At 38.3% G+C, this 21,279-nt stretch overlaps 3 protein-coding genes across 4 annotated transcripts; 1 reads left to right on the forward strand and 2 right to left on the reverse strand.

Annotated features, from left to right (window-relative positions):
• Window positions 1–4,496: 4,496 nt before the first annotated feature.
• Window positions 4,497–6,292, reverse strand: LOC133742024 (LIM domain-containing protein WLIM2b-like). The gene is made up of 5 exons (XM_062169719.1): window positions 5,949–6,292; window positions 5,513–5,603; window positions 5,384–5,406; window positions 5,184–5,273; window positions 4,497–4,975 (listed from the first exon to the last, which is right to left on the reverse strand). Exons 1-5 carry the CDS (start codon window positions 6,081–6,083, stop codon window positions 4,655–4,657), a joined length of 660 nt encoding a protein of 219 aa, XP_062025703.1. The 5' UTR covers window positions 6,084–6,292; the 3' UTR covers window positions 4,497–4,654.
• Window positions 6,293–7,426: 1,134 nt separating this feature from the next.
• Window positions 7,427–10,077, reverse strand: LOC133707039 (remorin 1.4-like). Of its 2 annotated transcripts, XM_062132584.1 has the most exons (5): window positions 9,689–10,076; window positions 8,736–8,756; window positions 8,578–8,647; window positions 8,277–8,358; window positions 7,434–7,812 (listed from the first exon to the last, which is right to left on the reverse strand). In XM_062132584.1, the coding sequence occupies exons 1-5, from the start codon at window positions 9,801–9,803 to the stop codon at window positions 7,609–7,611; spliced, it is 492 nt and encodes a 163-aa protein (XP_061988568.1). In that variant the 5' UTR covers window positions 9,804–10,076; the 3' UTR covers window positions 7,434–7,608. The 2 variants fall into 2 exon arrangements, with proteins under 2 accessions (XP_061988569.1, XP_061988568.1); XM_062132585.1 differs by lacking the exon at window positions 8,736–8,756 and having other exon boundaries at window positions 7,427–7,812; window positions 9,689–10,077.
• Window positions 10,078–11,876: 1,799 nt separating this feature from the next.
• LOC133744882 (nuclear transcription factor Y subunit C-9-like) lies at window positions 11,877–12,248 on the forward strand. Its single transcript, XM_062172910.1, has one exon. It carries the CDS (start codon window positions 11,877–11,879, stop codon window positions 12,246–12,248), a length of 372 nt encoding a protein of 123 aa, XP_062028894.1.
• The last annotated feature ends 9,031 nt before the right edge of the window (window positions 12,249–21,279 follow it).

Raw genomic sequence — 21,279 nt, forward strand, 5'->3', positions numbered from 1 at the left:
GTTGGGTATCAAGTTGATTTGTTTTTTAAAATTTAGGTATCATTTTGATCACTTTTAAAAATTTAGGTATCATTTTGATCACTTTTGAAAGTTTGGTATCATTTTGTCCGGTGGAGAAAAGTTTTGACCCTAGTGGTGGGTTTTACTCTTTACTAATTACTACTCGAGTAAATTTATAGGCTCCGAGACCACAGTTCTTAGGCTCAAGGCCTACTAATATGTTGGGCCTTAATTCTGCGATAAACTATTTTCCTTTCCTGGTAATGAGATGATGATGTGTACCCAAAATTCTATTTAGAGGTCTATATTTCCAAAAATTCATAACTCATTCTAAGTTGTAAGAGCAAGTCCACCCGTTGAGTCACTAAGTCACTTACTATTCACTGCTTGTTATGTTTATTTTCACCCTCTAGGTCACGGGAATAGTTTCCAAACTGACCTGGTGACCTCTGGGTCACTTTCGTGACCTGCAAATTGACCTGGGTCACTGACCCGGTGACCCAGGTGGAAATTGTGCTAGTGACTTAAAGGGTGGAAATAAACACTAAAAAATAATAAATAGTAACTGACCCGGTGACCCAACAGGTGAACTTGCTCTAACTAATATTTCAAGTTATAGGATTTACATCAGGATTGTTGCTGCAAGAGTGAGGGAGTGAAAATATTTAGGCATCTAAACCAAAACGGATTAGCAATAAATACAAAAATGTGGACCCTATAGACAACTGAAATGAGATGACGTCATTGGGCACGTACATGTGGATGTTATGCTCACTCATGGTCTAGTCAACAATAGAACACTCAAAACTCAATAATAGAAAATTAAAGGGTAAATATCATGATGTCACTAAACTATGACTTGATCAACACTTTAGTCACTCAACTTTTGAAAATATCACTTTAGTCACTCAACTTAGAAATCGTCTATCACTTTAGTCATTGTGTCTATTTCCGTCCATTTAATCCGTTAAAATCTCGTAAATATGTATTATCTCAAGGATATTTTGGTCAAATTACTAACAAATAAAACTTTCCCTTTTTTTCTTCTCTTTTCTTTTTCTGCTTTAGATCTATTTCTTTCTCGGATTCGGCTTCTCTGCTATAACAAGCAGTGCGAGGATCTGCTTGGACTTTAATACCAAGCTGACACGTCATTTATAAGCGATCCAATGGACTACAATTAAAAAAACTCCAAAACCCGAATTTTATACCGCCACACCAAATCAGCCATAGACAACCCAATTCTCTTTGCTCTCTTTTCTGGTTTTCTCTTTTCCGATTCCAGATGCAGGCTTGCAGCCACTTGCTCATATATATCAGAGATGGCATCATCAACTCAAATATGTCTCTAGCTATCACTTTTACTTTTGTAAAGATTACTCTTTTCTTTTGAAATTAATTGCAAATATTTTGGCTTTCATGACTCGAATCAAAGAAAACTCTAGTTTGGATCCATGGTTTCTGTTTTGTGAAACGAAATAGAAACTCTATTTTGATAATGGGTTTTATTTTTATTCTTTTCAGGCAGATTTCAAAATTATCTGGGCTGCATTTGATGTGGGAAACCCCAAACGATTAGTTTTGGGCAACAAAGGACCCTCCACTTCTCTGTGTGTGTTTCCTCTTCTCTAATGGTCTATCTCAATGTGAGTGAGGTGAACATCTCATATTACTAGTGGTCTATCAGCATTCTTTGTCCATACAAGATATATCTGGGATTTGAAGCCACTTAACTTCAAGCAAAACCATGATTGCAGTAGATTGGACGTTTACAATTGGTTTCCTCAAATATATTACATTGGATCCTTGAGACTGACAATCTCGGTCGTCTTTTGTCGTTTAATTACGACATAGAGATGGCTAAATGAGTTGGAGCCGGAATTGGACTTGTACTTGTGTTGTTATGTTATAGAAGCCATGGAGGTTGAGAGAGAGAGAGAGAGAGAGATTGATATGCCATGTGTGGTCTAAGGTTTGTGTTTTGGAGACTTTAACTGCTGGCCCTTGGATTGATTTTAAATGACGTGTCAGCTTGGTACTAAAGTTCAAGCAGATCCTAGCACTTCTTGTTATAGCAGAGAAGCCGAATCCAAGAGCAATACGTCGCTCTACTAGGCAAAGCGGTGGAGTCGCACCCTAGATGACAAAAGTCCATCCATTGTATTTCTCTTTTTTTCTTTTCTTTTTAAATTTTGAATTTTTTGGTCAAAATGCATTCCTTTTTTATTTTTTTTATGGGAGACACTTACCGAAGAAATTCCATCGAAAAAAACCCTAGCTGCTCCTTGTAGCCGCTCCCATATTCCAAACCCTAGCCTTCTCTTCACGGCATCCCAACCTCCCCTCACCGTAAGCATGGCATCCATCGAGGATGTTACTGCAAGCTTTCCTGCTTCGCTCGCTCTGGCAGGCTCTGATATTGTCGACATCTCCCACCTAAATGATGTAGGCAACAGATCAAACTCTCAAGCTTTTCTTCTAGCCAAACCCTTGATGAAGAAGAAATATGAAGTTGTGGACCTTCAACACCATTTCCGACGGATTTGGGTCCTTGATGGAGGCTTCAAAGTGCAAGCCAGCGGGCAAGGCCGGTTTGTGTTTACTTTTGATCTGAAGAGAGACCGAAACAAGGTTATCCGTGGAGGGCCATGGTACTTTAGCTGATCTCTTGTATATATTGCTGCAACATTATGATGGGCTTGCAAATCTGCTTGAGGTTCCCATGAATCATCTCTTCTTCTGGGTTAAGATTTTAGATATTCCGCCTGCCCTAGAGGATAGGAAAACTATTATGAATGTGGCCGGCTTCGATTGCAAGCAAGTATCTGGACTTTGATAAGAAGCTATTTGATCACAAAGGCCTGATTAGGGTTCATGTAGCGCATGCTATATCTTAACCCTTCTTTCTGAAACGTATGTTGAAACTGATCCCTGGTGTGGTGAAGGAGATAACATATTTATTTGAGAATTTACAAGGAAAGTGCAGGGACTGCAATTTGATTATCCATGAACAGGATGAATGCCCTCTAGGGGCTACACCGAAGCTGCAGAATAACACTGAAGCACAGGTTACAATTGGGACTTCTCTGGCATTTCATTTTTCAGGCCTCTTTGATCTCCGCTTTCAAAATGGAACCTTTCATTTTCATGGAGTTCAAGCCCCCATACTGCCATCTATCGCACGAAATCTGGTTGGTGCTCCACCTGCACACAAACCTAGACGTCCCATTGTTATAAGGAATGAGGATGTGAGGCCTGAAGAGGCAAATACTGTGTTAACCTTACCTCCTGCTGAAACAGACCAAGCTGCAGTCAAGAGAGGGTGTCCATCCTCACCATTCACATCCCCATAGAAACTGAAAACTCCTTTTGGAGAGAGTAGCCAGGCTACAAGTCCATCCATGCTCCAAAAGAAGCTGAAGTTGCCGGAATTCCACACCAAATTCTCTGCCAAGTCTCTTGAATTGATTGAGGCTCCAGGGGGAATCCTGATTCCTAAGGAATGAGTTATCAAACAAGAAAACATGCAGCCGATCAAGAAGAAGAAAGGAAGGCCTCTGGGGTCGAAGAACAAAAACCCCTCCAAGAGTAAGAAAGTGACTGTTGAAGATGTGTCGAGTGTCATCTGCCCTAGCAAACCTCCAAGCCCTAGTGTTAAGGGCAAGGAGAAAATTTAATTTTATTTCCATTTGAACTTTGCCTATTTACTTGTCTTTGGTAACATAGTTTATAGGCTTTATTTGAATAAGTGAGCATGGGTACCATCAAATGATCAGACCTAATCTATGTATCGCTGTGGTGTCACCACAAACTCTTTATCTACTCAGAAATGGTAGAGGGAGGATATGTAATGGTCATTTCTGGTCTGAGAATTATTAATATATCAACATGATATTATTCAAAAAAAAAGAAATTCCATCGAAAAATGTGCATCTATTTTTATATTTTGTGGCTAGCTAGCAAGGCGAAACATTTGTCAGCGTGTGTATATATATATATATATATATATATATATATATCTTATAGGAGGCTTGAGCCTATGAAATATTTGTTGCAAAAGCTATGTCCTTTACATTTTATTTCTTTTATGTGAAGTTGATACCGACTTACCGACGACCTTTTTCTTTGGCATAGATGTGTCTTTTTTTATTTTAATTTTTTATGGAATGCTATGTTTGGTATGAAATGTTCGTGAACAGAGGTGTATTTAAAAAAAAAAAATTATGGGAGGTTTTTCCCGACAAATTTTCGTTTGCAAAGATTTTTGCCCCTTTATATATAAATAGTTGGGACTGTAGCGCTGGAGCCGGGTGTAATCTATTTGCACGTTCACCAAATAGCAGTGAGATTGTAACTCACTGTTGTAGTTTTGTTGTAATGTAAACGATGTAGTTGGTTTTCCACATTTTCAGGGAAATATAATTGTTTCAAACGCTCATTTAGGAAACCAGGATTTCTGGTTTTCTTCAGCTAGCATTTGATGGAAACGAGCAATATATAGAACCCCTTGAATTTCTGTACTCAACTCGACAACAATTTAATTCCGATAAGGGAAAATGGAACATGTCAAAAAACTCATATGTATCTCCCAAAGCCTTGAACAATCGACGTGGTGATGCTAGCTACTTTGGGTTCAGATGGGGCGTTGTTCTCACTATTGCTCTTGCGTCTGGTCTGCATCTTGTGACTCCTGTGCTGCGGCCTCTGCTTCACCTGCTTCCACGCCTGCGTCTGCCTTTGGTTCTTCTCCCTCAGCTGCCTCGGTTTTTGGCTCGGGTACTGGAGCTACATTTTTCCTCAGAGAAGCAGTCTTGGTGAGGTGGTTGTAGCTGCCCTTCTCCTTGAACAACTGGGAAAAGTGGTGCTTGCAGTATAGAATGCCATCTAGAGCAGCACAGTTTGAGGGTGAGAGGGCGCAACCCCCATGATTACACCTAAAGCAGTTCTTGTGGTAAAACGTTCCTTCCAACGTAACCTGTTTGAAAAATTTCACAGTATTGAATCAGTTGATGAGTCTCTCCTCCAATATAAAATCTCATGTACTCGTTAAATTACTTACAGCATCCGCCCAATAACCAATTATCAATAGGTGGAGAAGTTGAAAATCTTCTATATAGTGATTCACATTGCACAATACAGAATATCTGATTTAGAGTTCAAGAAGATGTAGTTAGGACTCAAACCTTCTCTAATGGATAAACAGTTTTGGTACAGACGGCACATTTGTCTTGAGTCCCAGAGAACATAAAGGACAATTTGCTAGGGGTCTTAGTCTGTGTACATATAAGAGAAAAATTAATGTACGTAATTTAGTTGGACCGATATATAATCTAAATAGGTATACGATGCAGATGATATTGAATTAAAAGGATAAGATGTGTACCAGCACTTCGTTTGGTTTCCCACCTGATGAACCACCATGAAACAATTCATCAATATTTAGCTCAACCAGCTGGGAAAATTACCCCCAAAAAAGATAACAAAAGTTCCTACATCATTAGAGAAAACTTACTTGGAATTTTCTTACTAGCGCTATCCTTGTAGAGTTGCTCGAAATGAGGCTTGCAGTATAGAACTCCCTCCATGGCGGAGTAGCTGCTCATCTATAACCACAACACGTACAAACATCTGCCTCATATTCCAATCAAACTAAAATTGTCTAACTTATCTACCTATATCAATGACCTAAAACAATTCTTTCATTATGTAAAGGACCAATTCAAATTAACAACAGAATTTGAATTTTGAAATCAATATCGATCTCTGGTCCTAAAATCTTTAACCTCTAATTTGGAGTATATATGATGACCGTAAATTTAACATGTTAAGTTTTGAGACTATCAATCCAAAACCAGATTGATGACTTGATATTGACGACGTGACATATCAAAGAAACCATGGAAATGAAGCAGAGAATACATAAAATGTGACGTATATAAATAACCTACCGACAATTGTCCATTGCAGTGACTACATTTAAAGCAGGTTTTGTGATAGGGAACACCATCTGCAGATACTTGTTCAATGAAATGAACAGTCTTATCACAAGCCTTGCATTTCTGCTGGGTTCCAATGAACGACATTTTTCTTCTTGTCACAGATATTCCAATCAAGAGATTAACAAAACAAAGTGATTCTTATTCGATAGGGAAAGAAAATAAGGAATCAAAGCAACAAGAATGTTGAGCGTTCAGCAAGAAACCGCGCAAGTTCAATCTCTGCTAAATGCTTTTCGAGATTGAACGAGCTCGATTATTTGCGTGTTGTTTCACCTATCACCTTTTACTTGTACGTAATTGCCAAAGGTAGATTGAAGGTCTAAAATCCAATGGATCAATGAGTGGAGATGGCGACTTGCCGGGTGAATGGAGGACACGTGAAGAAAATTCCACTTCTTTTGGAGCAGATACAGATATAATTAATTGTTCTAATTATAGGCTTTACACTCAAAAGGCAGATATTTTGCTTGAATTAGTCTTTCACAGATGGGATCCATATAAGCTTTAGGTGTTTCATAAATAGATGATTTACTATATTTAGATCAAATGTTGATATTCCACAAAGCTCACTAGATAGATGTATTCTTTGTCTGCTAACCTCACAATTGTTGGAAACTTTCAAATAATAGATAAGTAAATCTATACGTTTGTTTCTCAATTAATTTAGTGAAAACTTACCATAATGTGAGTTATGAATTATGATGTAGGTAGATAAATTTTTTTTTGCATGGCAATAGATCAGAAAAGAAGAGTTTGTTGAGAAATAAAAACTTTTGATCACAACATGGAAATAGATCAGTTGAAGGGCATCAGTAAAGTATAATTGGTGAAAGTAAAAAAAGTGCGTGTTTTACAATTTAGGGTTTGAATTAACGACAAAAGATAATTAATTTTTAATTGCATGTAAAACTACGTCGTTTTGAAAGCTATTAATGGATATAGAAACTGTTCTCTCTATTTAGCATAGATATGAGTCACATTGTAAGCACAACATTCCGAGCTATATTTGTCAAAAAGATAAAGATAAAACATGCCTAGCTATATTATCATCCTAATGATCCTATGGTATATGAGGTATGTGGATGCTGGCAAGCAAAATGAATATAAAAACAAAACAAAAATAGTCATAAGTTCATAACTCATAAATTCTCTCTCTCTCTCTCTCTCTCTCTCTCACACACACACACACACACATCACAAGGGCATGGTTTCTCCAATTTTTCGTGATTATGTAATTCTAAGCAAGTTGAAATAATCTAAACATTTTGGGTGCGAAACTGGTGATACTGGTTTTCTAGTTTCTTTATTTCTAAGTCATGCTCCTTTGTGTCCGACTATATTATTCAACACTTTTTTGTATATGTGAAAATTGAGATACACAATACGAAGTTCAGGTGTTTTCGAGGACTCATAAGAATCATTCAAATGTCTTATACATTTAGATATGTATATCTAGATGTTGAACAAAAAAAAAATTTAATTATGTATAGCAACATGCCAACTCCAGCATTACAAAATGTTCTGTACTACATCTTTCAAAAAAAAAAAATGTTCTGTACTACAAATGCACTAGTGACCGAAGAAAATTGATTTTATAAATCTAAAATTTTCAAGAATGAAAACATGGTAACATCTTATTCTTTGGTGTATGGCCAGCTGCACGGTATTTCTCAGCCATCTCCTCTACCTTTTGACGTTCTTCATTTTTTGCAACTTCAACCATCATCCTCTTCTCTTCTGCTTCCTTATGGAGTTCAGCTATTTTGTTTTGCATCTTCTCAAAGTACAATGCCTTCTTCTTTTCTAGTTTCTCCTGGCCAAACAATAGATTTTCGATTAAAAAACAAACACTAGATATATGTATTATTATCAAGAACCAAATTAATTAAAATCTCATGACGAGTCCAAGCCTAGTAGCAGTGGCTTGTCACTAAAAAAGCTATTAAAATGATTGGTAAGTTGAAGTGAATTTCAAGTTGGGTGAAAGTGTGGTGGTTGATCTAAGTTCGTTCGCCCTTCTGGTAATTAAAATTGTTGCTAAGGACGTCCTTATTCTAGAGACAGTAGAGCTCCGATCCCCATCCACAATGGGGACGGAGTAAATCGCACATGAATGAAAAGACCTCATGACTCATGAGAAAAAATGAAAAAGAGTAATTGATGCTACAAACACCATAGCAAATTAGCAATTCTCATCAAGATAAGTATGTGGTAATATATTATGTGTTCATATCAAGACGCATTCTGAACATCATTTATTTAAAATTAACAAATTACCTCATACTTCCTTTGCTGCGCTTCAATACATGCTTGCTTGCTGCGCTCCCACGTTCCAACATTAGATAACTTTTTATTTGCCCTTTCAATATAAATTTCATGTACGGTTAGTAATAGTAATCGATTATTGAACATACCAACTGTAGTAACTGTAGTAACAATATAAATCATGCTAATATTAATTAACACGGTTTACCCGACTCTATAACGCGCTTTACTTATTTATGCTTTTACTATTCACTATGAAGATTTGGAAAAATGTCGTGCAGTGGATTAGCATAACAATTTGATTGACTCTTACTTGTTTTCCACTTTTGCCTTCTCGCTATCTTCCCATGCTTTGATTAAACCCACATTATTCGTTGACAAAGCTGCAATTACAAGATTAAGTATTAGTTTGCCAGAACAATATCTTTCTGTTAATAAAAAAATTAATTCAAGATAGTGCCCAACAATTACCTTTCGCTACACCTGCATCCTCTGCACAAACAACAAAAAAACTCACATCCTTAGAAGAATTTTAGTACTCAAATGCATGGAGACCTAACTGTATATTTCATCATGCCACTACACCAATCACTGCCCAAGTTTCGCCACTATAAAAGTATTAGGGGCAAAATTACATCCAAATCTGTCCCTATAACATTTGCATCCTACATTACTAAGGTTTATATATATATATATATATATATATATATTTGTACACATTCTTTTTGGATTGTTTGCGGTGTCTCATAAGCTTTTTAGGCCCAAAGATTAATCCGCTAGGGGTCCGGATGGCCAACAAGGCATTGCAGCCTCTTCCTTGCCACATTTATAGTTCAATAAATAACACTAAGAACTAGTTTAGGATTGCTGTGATTTAAAAGAAAAGAAAAAAACTGTTGCTGCTGTGTTATGAGAATAATCAGCTTTGAATTAAGACAATTTTGTGTTTGGTAAATAATACTTTTAAAGCAGCTTCTAAAAAAACCTTTGGGTTGCTTCTAAAATCTGCTGCCTACTACCTATAATTTTCAATTAAAGTTGATTTTATTTATTTACTAAACACAATAAAATCTAAAATTATAAATAAAAAACTGATTTTTTTTAAAACGAAGCAATTCCAACCAGTGTCTAACCAACCCAATATTTAAACACAGAACATGAGGGTTCCACATCTTAAATATTCCTATGGGAAAACCCAGTGCATCATAAACGTACGTAGTTCTTATGTATTTCTTATTTCATCACAAATATCACTCTACTCACGAATATACATAATGAAATTAAAAATGCATAAGAAGTGAACTATAAAAATCAAGCATATTAAATAAAATTAACCTTTAATCGTTAATTAATTCAGCATGCATGCATGAAAAATAAGTGAAGAGAGAGAGAGAAAGAGCGAGCGAGAGAGAGAGGTATTTTACTTCGAGGCTTTGCAGGAGCAGCATGATGTACCCCATGATGAGAACCATGATGAGAACCACGATGGGAACCACCCATCGCTGGAGGCATTGGAGGAGCAGAAGGGGCTTGAGCCATGGCTTCTTGCCAGCCAGATTTATAGGTAGCTCTGCAGCAGTCTTCTCTTAAAGAATTCTATATATACATGCATATGAAGGTAAAACTCCACTGCACCTCAATGTGTTTGTCACCTGCCTTAATTAAGTTTAGTGAATTAATTTAATTAGATCACAGAAACAACGAATGAGAAACTAATTGATTGATATTAGTTTCGCTCCTTGTTCTTCGTACGTTCTTCCTGTGATCTAGGAGAGGAAGGTAATCAAGAAAAGAACTCGGGAAAAAAAAAATTAAGTACGCCGGTGACAAGAAAAATCTAAAATCTTTTATTTCAAATTGTATGAACCTAAAATTAAGCTCAACCACAAAAAAAGATAGTATCAAGAGCCGTGGACATTGTGTTATAGCTTGCAGATAGATATATAGGGGTAATCATGTGACAATTAATCTAAGCTGTGTAATACTCTTTTTGAGGATTTTAATTTGTTTCTAATTTTATCATATAGAGTAGCCAAAATTAAGTCCAAATAAAGACGGTGAAAATGTAAAAAAAAAAAATGGCAAAACCCTAAATATATTTACAATCTTGATATTTTTCTCCTGAAATAGAGCTGTAAAGGTACGTGGATTTTGAAGTAAGATATTTCTTTAAGAATCCTACTCCCCTTATATACAGATATTTGTTACACTTTTAAGTTTGTAAAATGATTCAAGGAAAAATATGTGTAGAGAACAAGAGTCGATACTACATATATAACTGCAAGTTTTAGTGAAACTGTACTCACAAGGGAAAAAGAAAGTGCGGAGTTTAAGATATACTGCAGATTTCACATTATTGGTAGCTTATATTTATATAATTGGATTGCAAGCTAGGCTAGCTCGGAGGTGAGCAATTTCAGAGCATATCCTTTTCCTAAATCCAATTCATGATCCTCCTTCGCTCCAATGGCAAGCTAGGCGCGACACCACGGTGACTGTTTGAGGAGACGGTTCTTGAAAATAATTTGGACTCAAAGAGCGACAACCCGCATTGTTGAGCAAATCCATATCAGAAAACCCTAGAGAATAACCGGCCATGGAAGGAGCCGCTCTCTCTTTTTGGATCTTTTGAACGGAAAAAATGGTTTAGCTTGAGTGATGTTGTGACTATAATCCAAGGTCCTTGATTGTTTCGGACGTTGCTTGTGAATCATATCATTGCAATAAGAATATCTCTACGCAATCAATTAAAACTAGGTTTTATACCTTGTATTGTTTTTTAAATTATATCAGTGCAATATGAATACGCTATCTATTAAAACTGAAGCCTATTGTATTGTATATTTAACAAATAAACATAGACCATATCTCACCAAAACCTACCTATACTCCAAACCCAGTCCACAGTTCTTTAACCAATGAAACTAGACCAAATCCTAACCGAACACTATTCCAATTAAGGCTTCAAACACAACCAAATAAAATTGGGCTTATTTGTTTACTAGCTACTAGTTTAATATAGACCATATCTCAACAGACCCCAATGATGAATGTACCTAGCTACAATCTGGAGGCAATATTCTGAAAACCAAAACATTTAATCATTAAAAATTTTAAGCCAAACATAAAGTGATAAAACCCCAATGAACCATGATCTATTTGAATATATGCGCATAATTTTTTTCCTTGCCAAAATGGGAACTTTGTCGGCAAGGATCTTTGTTGCCCTAGTTACTGTGGAGGCCTTTGCATGCCTTTTTATAGTGACGTACACACATTGACCATTTTATGTTTCATCATTATATATGCTTTGAATAATAGAAGGCATACCAAATGTTTAATGAAAGTCATATATTATCATTAAAAATTTAACCCAGCACTTGTTAATCTAATTAGATTTAATTAGCCGGCTTAAGCAGGCTGGCCTGACCTCACCTGCCGGCTTCCTCGTCCCCTTCATTATGTACTACATAGCCCTATATAACTGGAACTTCCATATCACATAAGTTCATTCAGTCATTCCCTTCACACATCACTTAAACCGAAAGAACAACGTAAAAGTTCGTCGAAAGCGATCAATTACCTTTACCTCTAGTCTTGGAGTTCGAAGAAATGAGGCAAGCAGGAAAGTACTCGGGTTTTATGATGTGTGGAGGCATAGCGGGGAGAACCGGACCACACTCGTTGCCGCTTGCGAGGATCAAGAAGATCATGAAGAAGTCCGGCGAGGACGTGAAGATGATATCCGGGGAGGCTCCGATTGTGTTCTCAAAGGCGTGTGAGCTGTTCATAGAGGAGCTCACACGGAGGTCTTGGGCGACCACGCTGCAAGGGAAGAGGAGGACGCTGCACAAAGACGATGTGGCCTCTGCCGTCGTGGCCACTGATATCTTTGATTTTCTTGTCAGTTTGGTTTCGGAGACTGCATCTCATTCTGAAGATGGAACAGTACCGGAGGAAGAGGAAACAGTGGGGTCGTCATAGTTTCTCTATCGCTCAGAATTAGTTATCGTAAGATTGAACCTGTACAAGTACATAGTACTTACATTATTCTAAATATGTATATGTCTTTAATTATATATGCACGTATATTTTTGACTGTTGGAGTTTTGTTGACTCAAAATTGATATATGCACTTACATTATTCTAAATATGTATATGTCTTTAAGTATAACCTAGCTACATCAGTTTCGGTGTAGATTTAATTACAAGACAAGAGTCGAACTCTAGCTAGCTGAGAGTGTGGAGTAAGTAGTCTCGATATTTAGTTTGAACTGTTACTGACATTTCAGAACATTATTCATTTATTCGGTGTCCACTCCGATCCAGAGTTATAGTGTTCAAACTTCAAAGTGCAAAATAATTTTCTGAAAGTTTAAATACACCATTAATTAGGGTCAGCGGTATTTTAATTTGGTCATCAGTTCAACTTCCACACTATATTTAAAGAATTGTAGTCTCTACTCTGGAAAACATATCTGGAAGATAATTTCCCAAACCCTTCAAAAACTACGAGAGAAAATTACATATTCATTACCCTGCAGGCTACCCTAGTCTGAACCCTCAATGTATATATGACATATAAGTTCCAAGTGTCTACCAGTACTTTCTAGCTAGCTAGCTAATTAATTAAAACACATTCTACATACTACTATATATATAATTGATTAGCACCTAATTTAGGCTGAGAAGCAGCTAAAAACAACATTAATATCACTACCGGCTCCATTAGAGACAGTAAAATGATCACTATTCTCCAGCCGCAATGCTTGACCTGCACCTCCCCGAGCTTTTCTCTCCTTAACCTCAATCCTTCTCACGGCAGCAGACTCGCTGCCACCGCCGGTCGAACTCGAACTTTTCCGATTTCCATTCCCAGCAGAAGCCGCCGCCTTTCTTTCAATCCTCCGCCTCAAAACATACTCTTCCGGAATAAACACGTCCATAATTTGATAATTATATTGATGATTTTTGTATTAGTGTAACTAATGCTTATTCCAAATACACCAGATGGTGATATTCTATCTGAAGTTCTGAACCCATATATTTATAGGGGTGGATGAACAGAGACTGAAGGTGATACCGTGGGCTGGGGACCGATGTTTTCGGCGCAAACAAGGGAATTAGGAAGTTCAGTAGTGGAAGAAGTTCAGGTAGTGGAAGAAATGATAAAACCAGGGACAATTGTTTGGTCTCGCGAGAAAGCTGTGGGTTTTTGCGTGCAACGGTTGCATGTTAACGCAAGTGTAAAGCATATGGGTTTCGGTTTCAAAAAACTGACACTGCTGCATCTATGGGATTCTGTGTATCTTGTCTCATTAATTAGTTTATTTGTTTGTTTAACCAGGCGTAATATATACTTTTTTGAAGTGTTTTTATTATACATGCACTGAACTAGTAATTTTAGCAGATCTGACTTATTGATATTTATAGATGGATTTTTTGCATCAATAGTGTTTGGAGACTTGGGTAACTGACAATATTATATTTAAACTTACAAAGTTATCAAAGTAATACCCAGACTCAATTTTTCATATCTCCATTGTACCCGCGTTCATTTTCAGTCACGGAGTGTCGGAGACTCGGAGCCGTCAACTTTACCACGTGTGACGCACGTGAGTCATAAAATAAAGATAAAAAAATTGATTTATCCTTTATTTGGCATTTTACTTATTATTAATAATATATTCCTATTTACTTTTTATTTTTTTAATCATTTTTTCTCTCTCTCCAGCTCTCGTCTTCTTCCTCTGCACTCTCGCCCAGCCCCTCTCCCTTCAACTCCCTCTCTTCAACTTTTTCTTTTGATCTGACCAAAAGTGTTAGTGATGCACAAATGGATCAAACTAGTAAGACTCTGTGGGAGTTGTCAACTTTTGTTGGGCCCGCAATTAAGGCGATTAACTCTGTACGTAGTTAATATGGTGTTGAATTTTAGTCATGAATGCGGCGATTATTACGGTAATAAACACGCAATGATTACGATTATGAGTGCGCAATGAATAACCGTCGTAAGTACGCAATTATTAACCGTTATTAGTGCAACAATAATTGTAATCATAAGTGCATAAAAAAATGCAGCCATAAAAGCAGAAATAATGGCGGCTTGTCCTCAAAGTAAGTCATCACCTATATAAAGGCGGCCCGACGTCAATGTAAACCATCTCATTCCGACTTGTTTTACTCCACTCAACTAAGAAACGTACTGACTTAGGCATCAGAGGGTTTTCTGCAAGTACCCCCCCTTCTCTTCGAGCCGACGGTCAAACTCTAGATCAACGCTCGAAGGAAGCTTCTCGATCATTTCAGGTCAGCTCCCGCTCCAGTCCGCATTTATTGGTAAGTCAAAATCCTCTACGGAATTTTTCGTCACCAACAACTGGCGTCGTCTGTGGGAAACAGTTTTCCCTAAAAAGTGATGGCGGGAGCTGCACCTCGAGAAATTTCATTTCTGTCACTAAGGACTGGGAGTGATGGAATACAAGCCCCGAAGTGACAAAAGTCTGGGTAATGTAGACTAGCGTTCTTTCATTTAGTAATAATATTCTGATTTTTTTCTTTTATATTTGAAATATATTTGTGGTCAGTGTTGTTGAAATGTATGTGTAAGGCTGGTGGCTAGAGTAAATACCCGAGGCCGGTGGCCAAGGAGAATAAAATGTTGTTGATCAGATTCAAAGCGAAATGGGGGCAATTCCATGTCTCATGCTGAAAATGAATCTTCGCCTTGAGGAAAGAATCGAGGCGGTTAGAGCCCGAGGAAAGATTCGGGGCGGCCATGGCCCCAGGAAAGATTCGGGGTGGCCAGGGCCTGAGGAAAGAATCGGGGCGGCCAGGGCTCAAGGAAAGAATCGGGACGGCCAGGGCTCGAGGAAATATTCAAGGCAAGATTCAAAATAGCCAGAGAATAGAAATTTCCTCTTAGGACGAGTGTCCAAAGAGAAAATTTGGGGGCATTGTGGGAGTGGTCAACTTTTGCTAGGCCCGCAATTAATTAAGGCGATTAACTCCGTAGTTAATATGTCGTTGAATTTTAGTCATGAATGCGGCGATTATTACGGTAATAAACACGCAATGATTACGATTATGAGTGCGCAATGAATGACAGTCGTAAATACGCAATGAATAACCGTCGTAAGTACGCAATTATTAACCGTTATTAGTGCAACAATAATTGTCATCATAAGTGCATAAAAAAATGCAGCCATAAAAGCAGAAATAATGGCGGCTTGTCCTCAAAGTAAGTCATCACCTATATAAAGGCGGCCCGACGTCAAGGTAAACCATCTCATTCCGACTTGTTTTACTCCACTCAACTAAGAAACGTACTGACTTAGGCATCAGAGAGTTTTCTGCAAGTACCCCCCTTCTCCTCGAGCCGACAGTCAAACTCCAGAATCCAGATCAACGCTCGAAGGAAACTTCTCGATCATTCTCGGTCAGCTCCCGCTCTAGTCCGCATTTATTGGTGAGTCAAAATCCTCTACGGAATTTTTCGTCACCAACAGACTCTTTTCTTGCCTCCTCTCTTTCCCAATTTCTGCTTTCAGCTCTTCAATTCTGAAGGAAATCGCTGCCTACAAGGTCATTGAGTCATGCATGATCTTCGGCATCGGCTCCGGTTCCACCATCAAACACGTCGTGGATCGTATCGGCGAGCTTTTGCAACTGGGAAAAGTTCACAACATCATCGGAATCACCGCTCCCGAGAGCACTTAACAACAAGTCATCTCTCTTAGAATCCCATTATCCAACCTCGACCTAATCAAGGGTCGCTGCGGGTACCTCTTGAGAGAGAAAATGGTGGAGGGCGGGTGTTAGAAATTTTTGCTGGGTTCAAGAACATGAACAAATCAATGATTGCTAAAATTTTCTTCTTTTGCTTTTTAGTTGGGTTGAAGAACATAAATACGATGAATTTATGTGTTCAAGTGTTGCAATCTAGTTGTTTTCTTGTCCTTTGAATCTCGAATATTTGTTTTTGTGTTTTTGATTGATTTCAAGTTTTTGATCTATTCATTTGGTTTTCTTCTAAATGGCTTCAGTTACTATCTGTAAATTTTTTGGCTTAGAAATCTGGGTTGGCCATTTAGTGTTCATATCCACCCGATTTTGGTGTTGATGATGAGATTGTGAAGCAGATTCTTTGGTCGATATGCGAGGCGTATCATCTCCTTCTTACCTTGGTCTTGAATCGAAAGGCACCCCATGATTTTTGAGGCATTTTCTGAATCCAAGTTTGGGAATGAGTTTGGTCAGTTTTTTTGTCCGAGTGTAGTTATTTTGGAAGGATTTGAGGATTTGATCGAGTTTAAGACTGATATTAGTTAAAAAGTTTTTTTTGCCATCCTTCAACAAGTCATATGCATTGCACGTGGTTAAATTTGACGGTTCCATAACGAAAAGTGACTGCAGGTACGACGGATATACGAAAAATTGAGTCTGGATAGTTATGCAAGTTCGGGTATCATATTGTCAGTTACCCAAGTCTCTAGATACTGTTGGTGCAAAAAACCCTTTATAGATAACTTTTTTTTTATAATTTAATAAATGTATTTGGTGTTATCCGGTCATTTATTTATGTTAGTGCAAATGAATGTCGGTGTACTTAGTACTCTCTTATTTGCCATCATGATGATATGATTTATGTGCAAAAGTATAAGATCTCGGTGGATAAGTAACAATTGGTATCAGAGCCAGGTTGGGCTGAAATTTCACTTGCGTCGGGTCATGTTGGGCCAGCTTGAATAAGGTGTAGTCCAGCACAATATGACTCTGATACCAACTGTTGAACTTACCCAACTGAACCCAATGGGCTACCCACTGGCTGCGAGATTTAAGAGGTACCTGCTGCTGCGAGCACCGAAGTTATAAACTTGTAGTTTTCTTTTCGCCCAGCAATGTGGGTTGCGCTCAGTATATATCCTCCAGCGCTTGCACTGAGCCACGACCTCAGCAGAAAGTCGTAGTGTGATCTTTCTTAACCTGTGCCTTCACAATTTGGTGTTATGACATGCTGTCAGCATCTGATTTCCGCTGTCGAAAACTGGAAATTAATCTTTCTTATTGGAAAAACGGGATATCATAGTTTAATGAGCATAGTTTTGGCCATAATATAAGCCTTCATCTATCACGAACCAACGAAAGTGGTACGTAGAGCCAAGAACCAAGGATCCAATTCCTAGGTTCCTTGAGCTTAAACCCTGGATCATATATGCAATGGGGCTAGCTCTCCTTGTATCATGGACCAGTTTTTGTCATTGCAATTTGCGAAGTTGAAATAGGGAGAACCCAGAACCAGAAAATAGTACGTATCTATGATATAAGTATTAACAAACCTATCGTCGCCAGGCCTTCATCATCACAATTCACAAACAAGAAACCAATGTAGGAAAAACTGACTGCCAAGTTCCAAACACAAAAGGCCTCGGTGATGGTGGTAACATATGGTATCAGAGCTAGGTTAGGCTAGAACCGCCTTGACCAAGGTACATCCTAGCTCAACATAGCCCTGATACCACTTGTTGGAGGCAACACCGATATTGTCCTCAACTTAATCACCTTTCAGGTGTGAGGTTTTTCAAGCCTCGATAACATTAGTGAGGAATTGCTCAATTATAAATTATATTATTTTCTGTCATTTTTTCAATGTGGGATTGATTCTCTATTCCATGACCATATAAAACTAACAAAGATTTCTGACCGCTTCTATCGCTTATAAATTAAAACTCAAAGCAAATGTCTACAATTATGTCAAGCAAACGAATAGTAGATTTCAGAACAGAGCCAAAAGGTTTGATATCAGTGTCACATTGATATTTAGTATTTGGGACGAGTTGCAATCCTTCAAACTTCTGATGCATAATTTTCCAGAAAGGAACTGAAGAATATTATCTGTCCTTATTTGAATTAGAAAACTGTCTCAGAAACTAATTATCTTTTGAAGTCTTACAGAGCATACAAGCAACCCTTCAAATTATCACAAACAAGAAACCAAGGTATCAAAATTGGAAGAAATGAAATTTTAAGTTCCTTGAACCGTGAGTTCTATGTATCCAATAGACTAGGTCTCCATTGTGGTATTTAGATTCCTGTTATATGTCATGGATTTCACTACTTGCAAAACAGAGTATTTGTCACTGCAACTCAGAGAGTTACAATACTAGATCAGCCCAAAATAAGTACTAGGTTCAGGATCGCGAAAACATTCATATAGTAAATCATCAACAAGTGGTATCGGAGCTATGTTCGTCCGAACTCCAACCTGAATCAGCAGCATATCCTAGCTCAAGATAGCTAAGGTACCACTTGCTGGGGAATGAAGTAGTCTCTGCAACAATGCAAGGTCTTACGACTAGTAGTTCGTCGGCCTCATATATATACTTGGCATGGTTATGTCAGTTTCTCTCGATGTGGTAGCGGTTTCCATTCAAAACCCAAACTCTACAAAGATCCCTACTATCATCTCCTTTACTTCTGAAGCGGAATGGTTAGAAGTTAGAACACATTGATGAAGCATGTGACAAGGCCCAACCTCAGAGGTAATCAGTAAGGACTGTAAGGAGATTTTGGTATAAAGGTAACTTGTATTGTCAGTTTATGAGGTTGATTCAGAGGTAACTCGTAAGTTTAGGAAATTATTTTGAACATATTATAAAATCTATTAATCATTGTGTCTGCTCATGGACTCATGGTGCTTCATTCTCCAGGAAAAAAAAAAAGGACTCATGGTGCGTAACTTACAAAAGTAAATTCACCCCTTTGGTTTTACTCAAAATTTACGTAATTTTTTGTTTCATAGAATCATAGAATGCCAATGACTAATCCTGTCACTGTCCATGGTCGTGAGTGAAAGTGGGCTTAGGAAGCGTCACTTTTTCTTGTACAAAAAGGTTGGGTTGAAGCAATTTATTAGAATTTGACCCCCTCAAAAAATAAAAATAAATAAATAAATAAATAAAAAAGCCTTACCACAATGTTCTTCTAAGGTTGTATACAATAACTTATGGACGACTATAAGAGCCGAACTTGACTTCTTATTGATAATAGGAAATTTATACTGTTAAACTAAATGATAAAAAATTACTTACTAACATATTATGGAGATAAAGACACTTATTAAAAGTTTTTATATGTAATCGGATATCTTTATATTTTATTTGAATACCACGATTATAATTGTACATAACCCCCACAAGGCAATATAAAGAATGTAATTTCTTCTAATCATTTTTTCATGGGATTTTGTCCATTTAACTCAATTCTAGGGATTTTTTTTCCCACTTACCCTATTAAGTTTTTTTAATTCCCTTTTTTTTTTTTTTTTTTTTTTTTTTTTGACAATGAACATTATAGATATTTCATTAATGTAGGGTAAGGCCAGAATGACCATTACATATCCTTCCGCTACCATGTACAAATAGACAAGAAGTTGTGATGCAGTAGACACCACGGTGATACATAGGGTAGGACCATTCATTCGACATTTCATGCTCACTTATTCAAAGCGAGCCTATTAACTATGAAACAGTACGCATAGTAATAGGCAAGTTTAAATGAAAAAACTACCTAGAGGGTGGGTATAAAAACCCACCAGTCATTCCGGACCCAAAAAGGCCAGGCCCATAATTCATCTCCCATGCTTCAGGCTGAACCAGCGACCTATCAAGGCTAAAAGCCCCACTAGACATTCTGGACCCCCACAAAAGTCCACAACTGGCTAGGGCACCCAACCCAAATAGAGGCCCAACAAGCTGAAGGCCCAAAAGTAGCTTCTCTACTGGAGACCATCATGACGACGGTGCCGCCATCAACTTTGGCCGATCCGACATCCACCACAAGGATAGAACTCTTGCCATCGACGTTACCCAACACCATATTTGAACATGGGTCCAACCACAACCCGAAGGCATAGCCACCCATAATGATTTGGACACCCAGATCCGAATCGGATTCTTGCTGTTGCCGCTCCGAATCTCCTTCCTTCTGTTCACCCATAGCCAATTGACTACATATATTGCAGCATGAAACACCATTACCGTGACGCCTGCAAATCCCAGTACCACCTCCATCAGAACCCAAACAGTCCAAAGAGGATTCAAAATGGACCCGGCACCACCGTGCTTCACCGTTGTCGGCAACAGAAGCCGACCCAATGGTAGATGACCGCGAGTCGTCTTCTGCCGAAAGTATGTATCGTTCTCTGTGCTTCGCCACCAGCGTCGTGGCCTTTGAATGGAACCCAAGTCCAAGCGACAGCCCAGCGCCGCCCCGAATACCAAAGCGAGACCCAGCCAAATCGGCGCCAACCAGCCAGTCTGATGGCCTTGCTGTACCCAATCTTCAATCCGATTAAATTGATTCGGATCGCATCCACCGCCATCAAAATGGACAACCCCAGATTGGGAGAGGTAAGGAGGTTTATCCTTAAGGTAGAGTGGGTCATCCACCTCTCGAAGGACTGGAGGGAGATTTCTTGGTGGTTCGATGCAGCCGGAGCTGCTGTATGTGTCGCCGCCGCAAACAAGTTGCGTTAGGGTGAGCGTAAAGAGGAGCGCTGCTTGGGAGAGATTAGGGTTTCTCATGGCTCTTAAAACGCATCAAAAATAATTTTTTAATTCCCCTTTACCCAAAACACTTTAAGGAAGTATTCCTTAATACTCTATAAAGTCTTTTTTTTTTTTTTTTTTTTTTTTTTTTTTGAGACTATTTTACTCTTACCCCTTTGTTACATAGAGAGAGAAAGAGAGAGAGAGAGAGAGAGAGAATGAAAGAGAGAGAAACCATAGGAGACTTCGCAGAAACCCGGTCACCAGATTCCGGCCAACTTTAGCCGGAATCCGGTCACCGGCCGCCGCCCACTGGACTAGTCTGAAAACCTCGCCGGAGATCTCCAAAGAGGTCGTCGAAGATCTCATAGGTCGCCGGAAATGTTTATTGCCCCCCAGTAAACCTCTATTGCCCCATAGTAAATCTTTATTGCCCTCCAATAGACCTCTATTGCCCTAATATAGGG

Source organism: Rosa rugosa, chromosome 4 (assembly GCF_958449725.1).
Source record: "Rosa rugosa chromosome 4, drRosRugo1.1, whole genome shotgun sequence".
Classification (NCBI taxonomy): Eukaryota; Viridiplantae; Streptophyta; class Magnoliopsida; order Rosales; family Rosaceae; genus Rosa; species Rosa rugosa.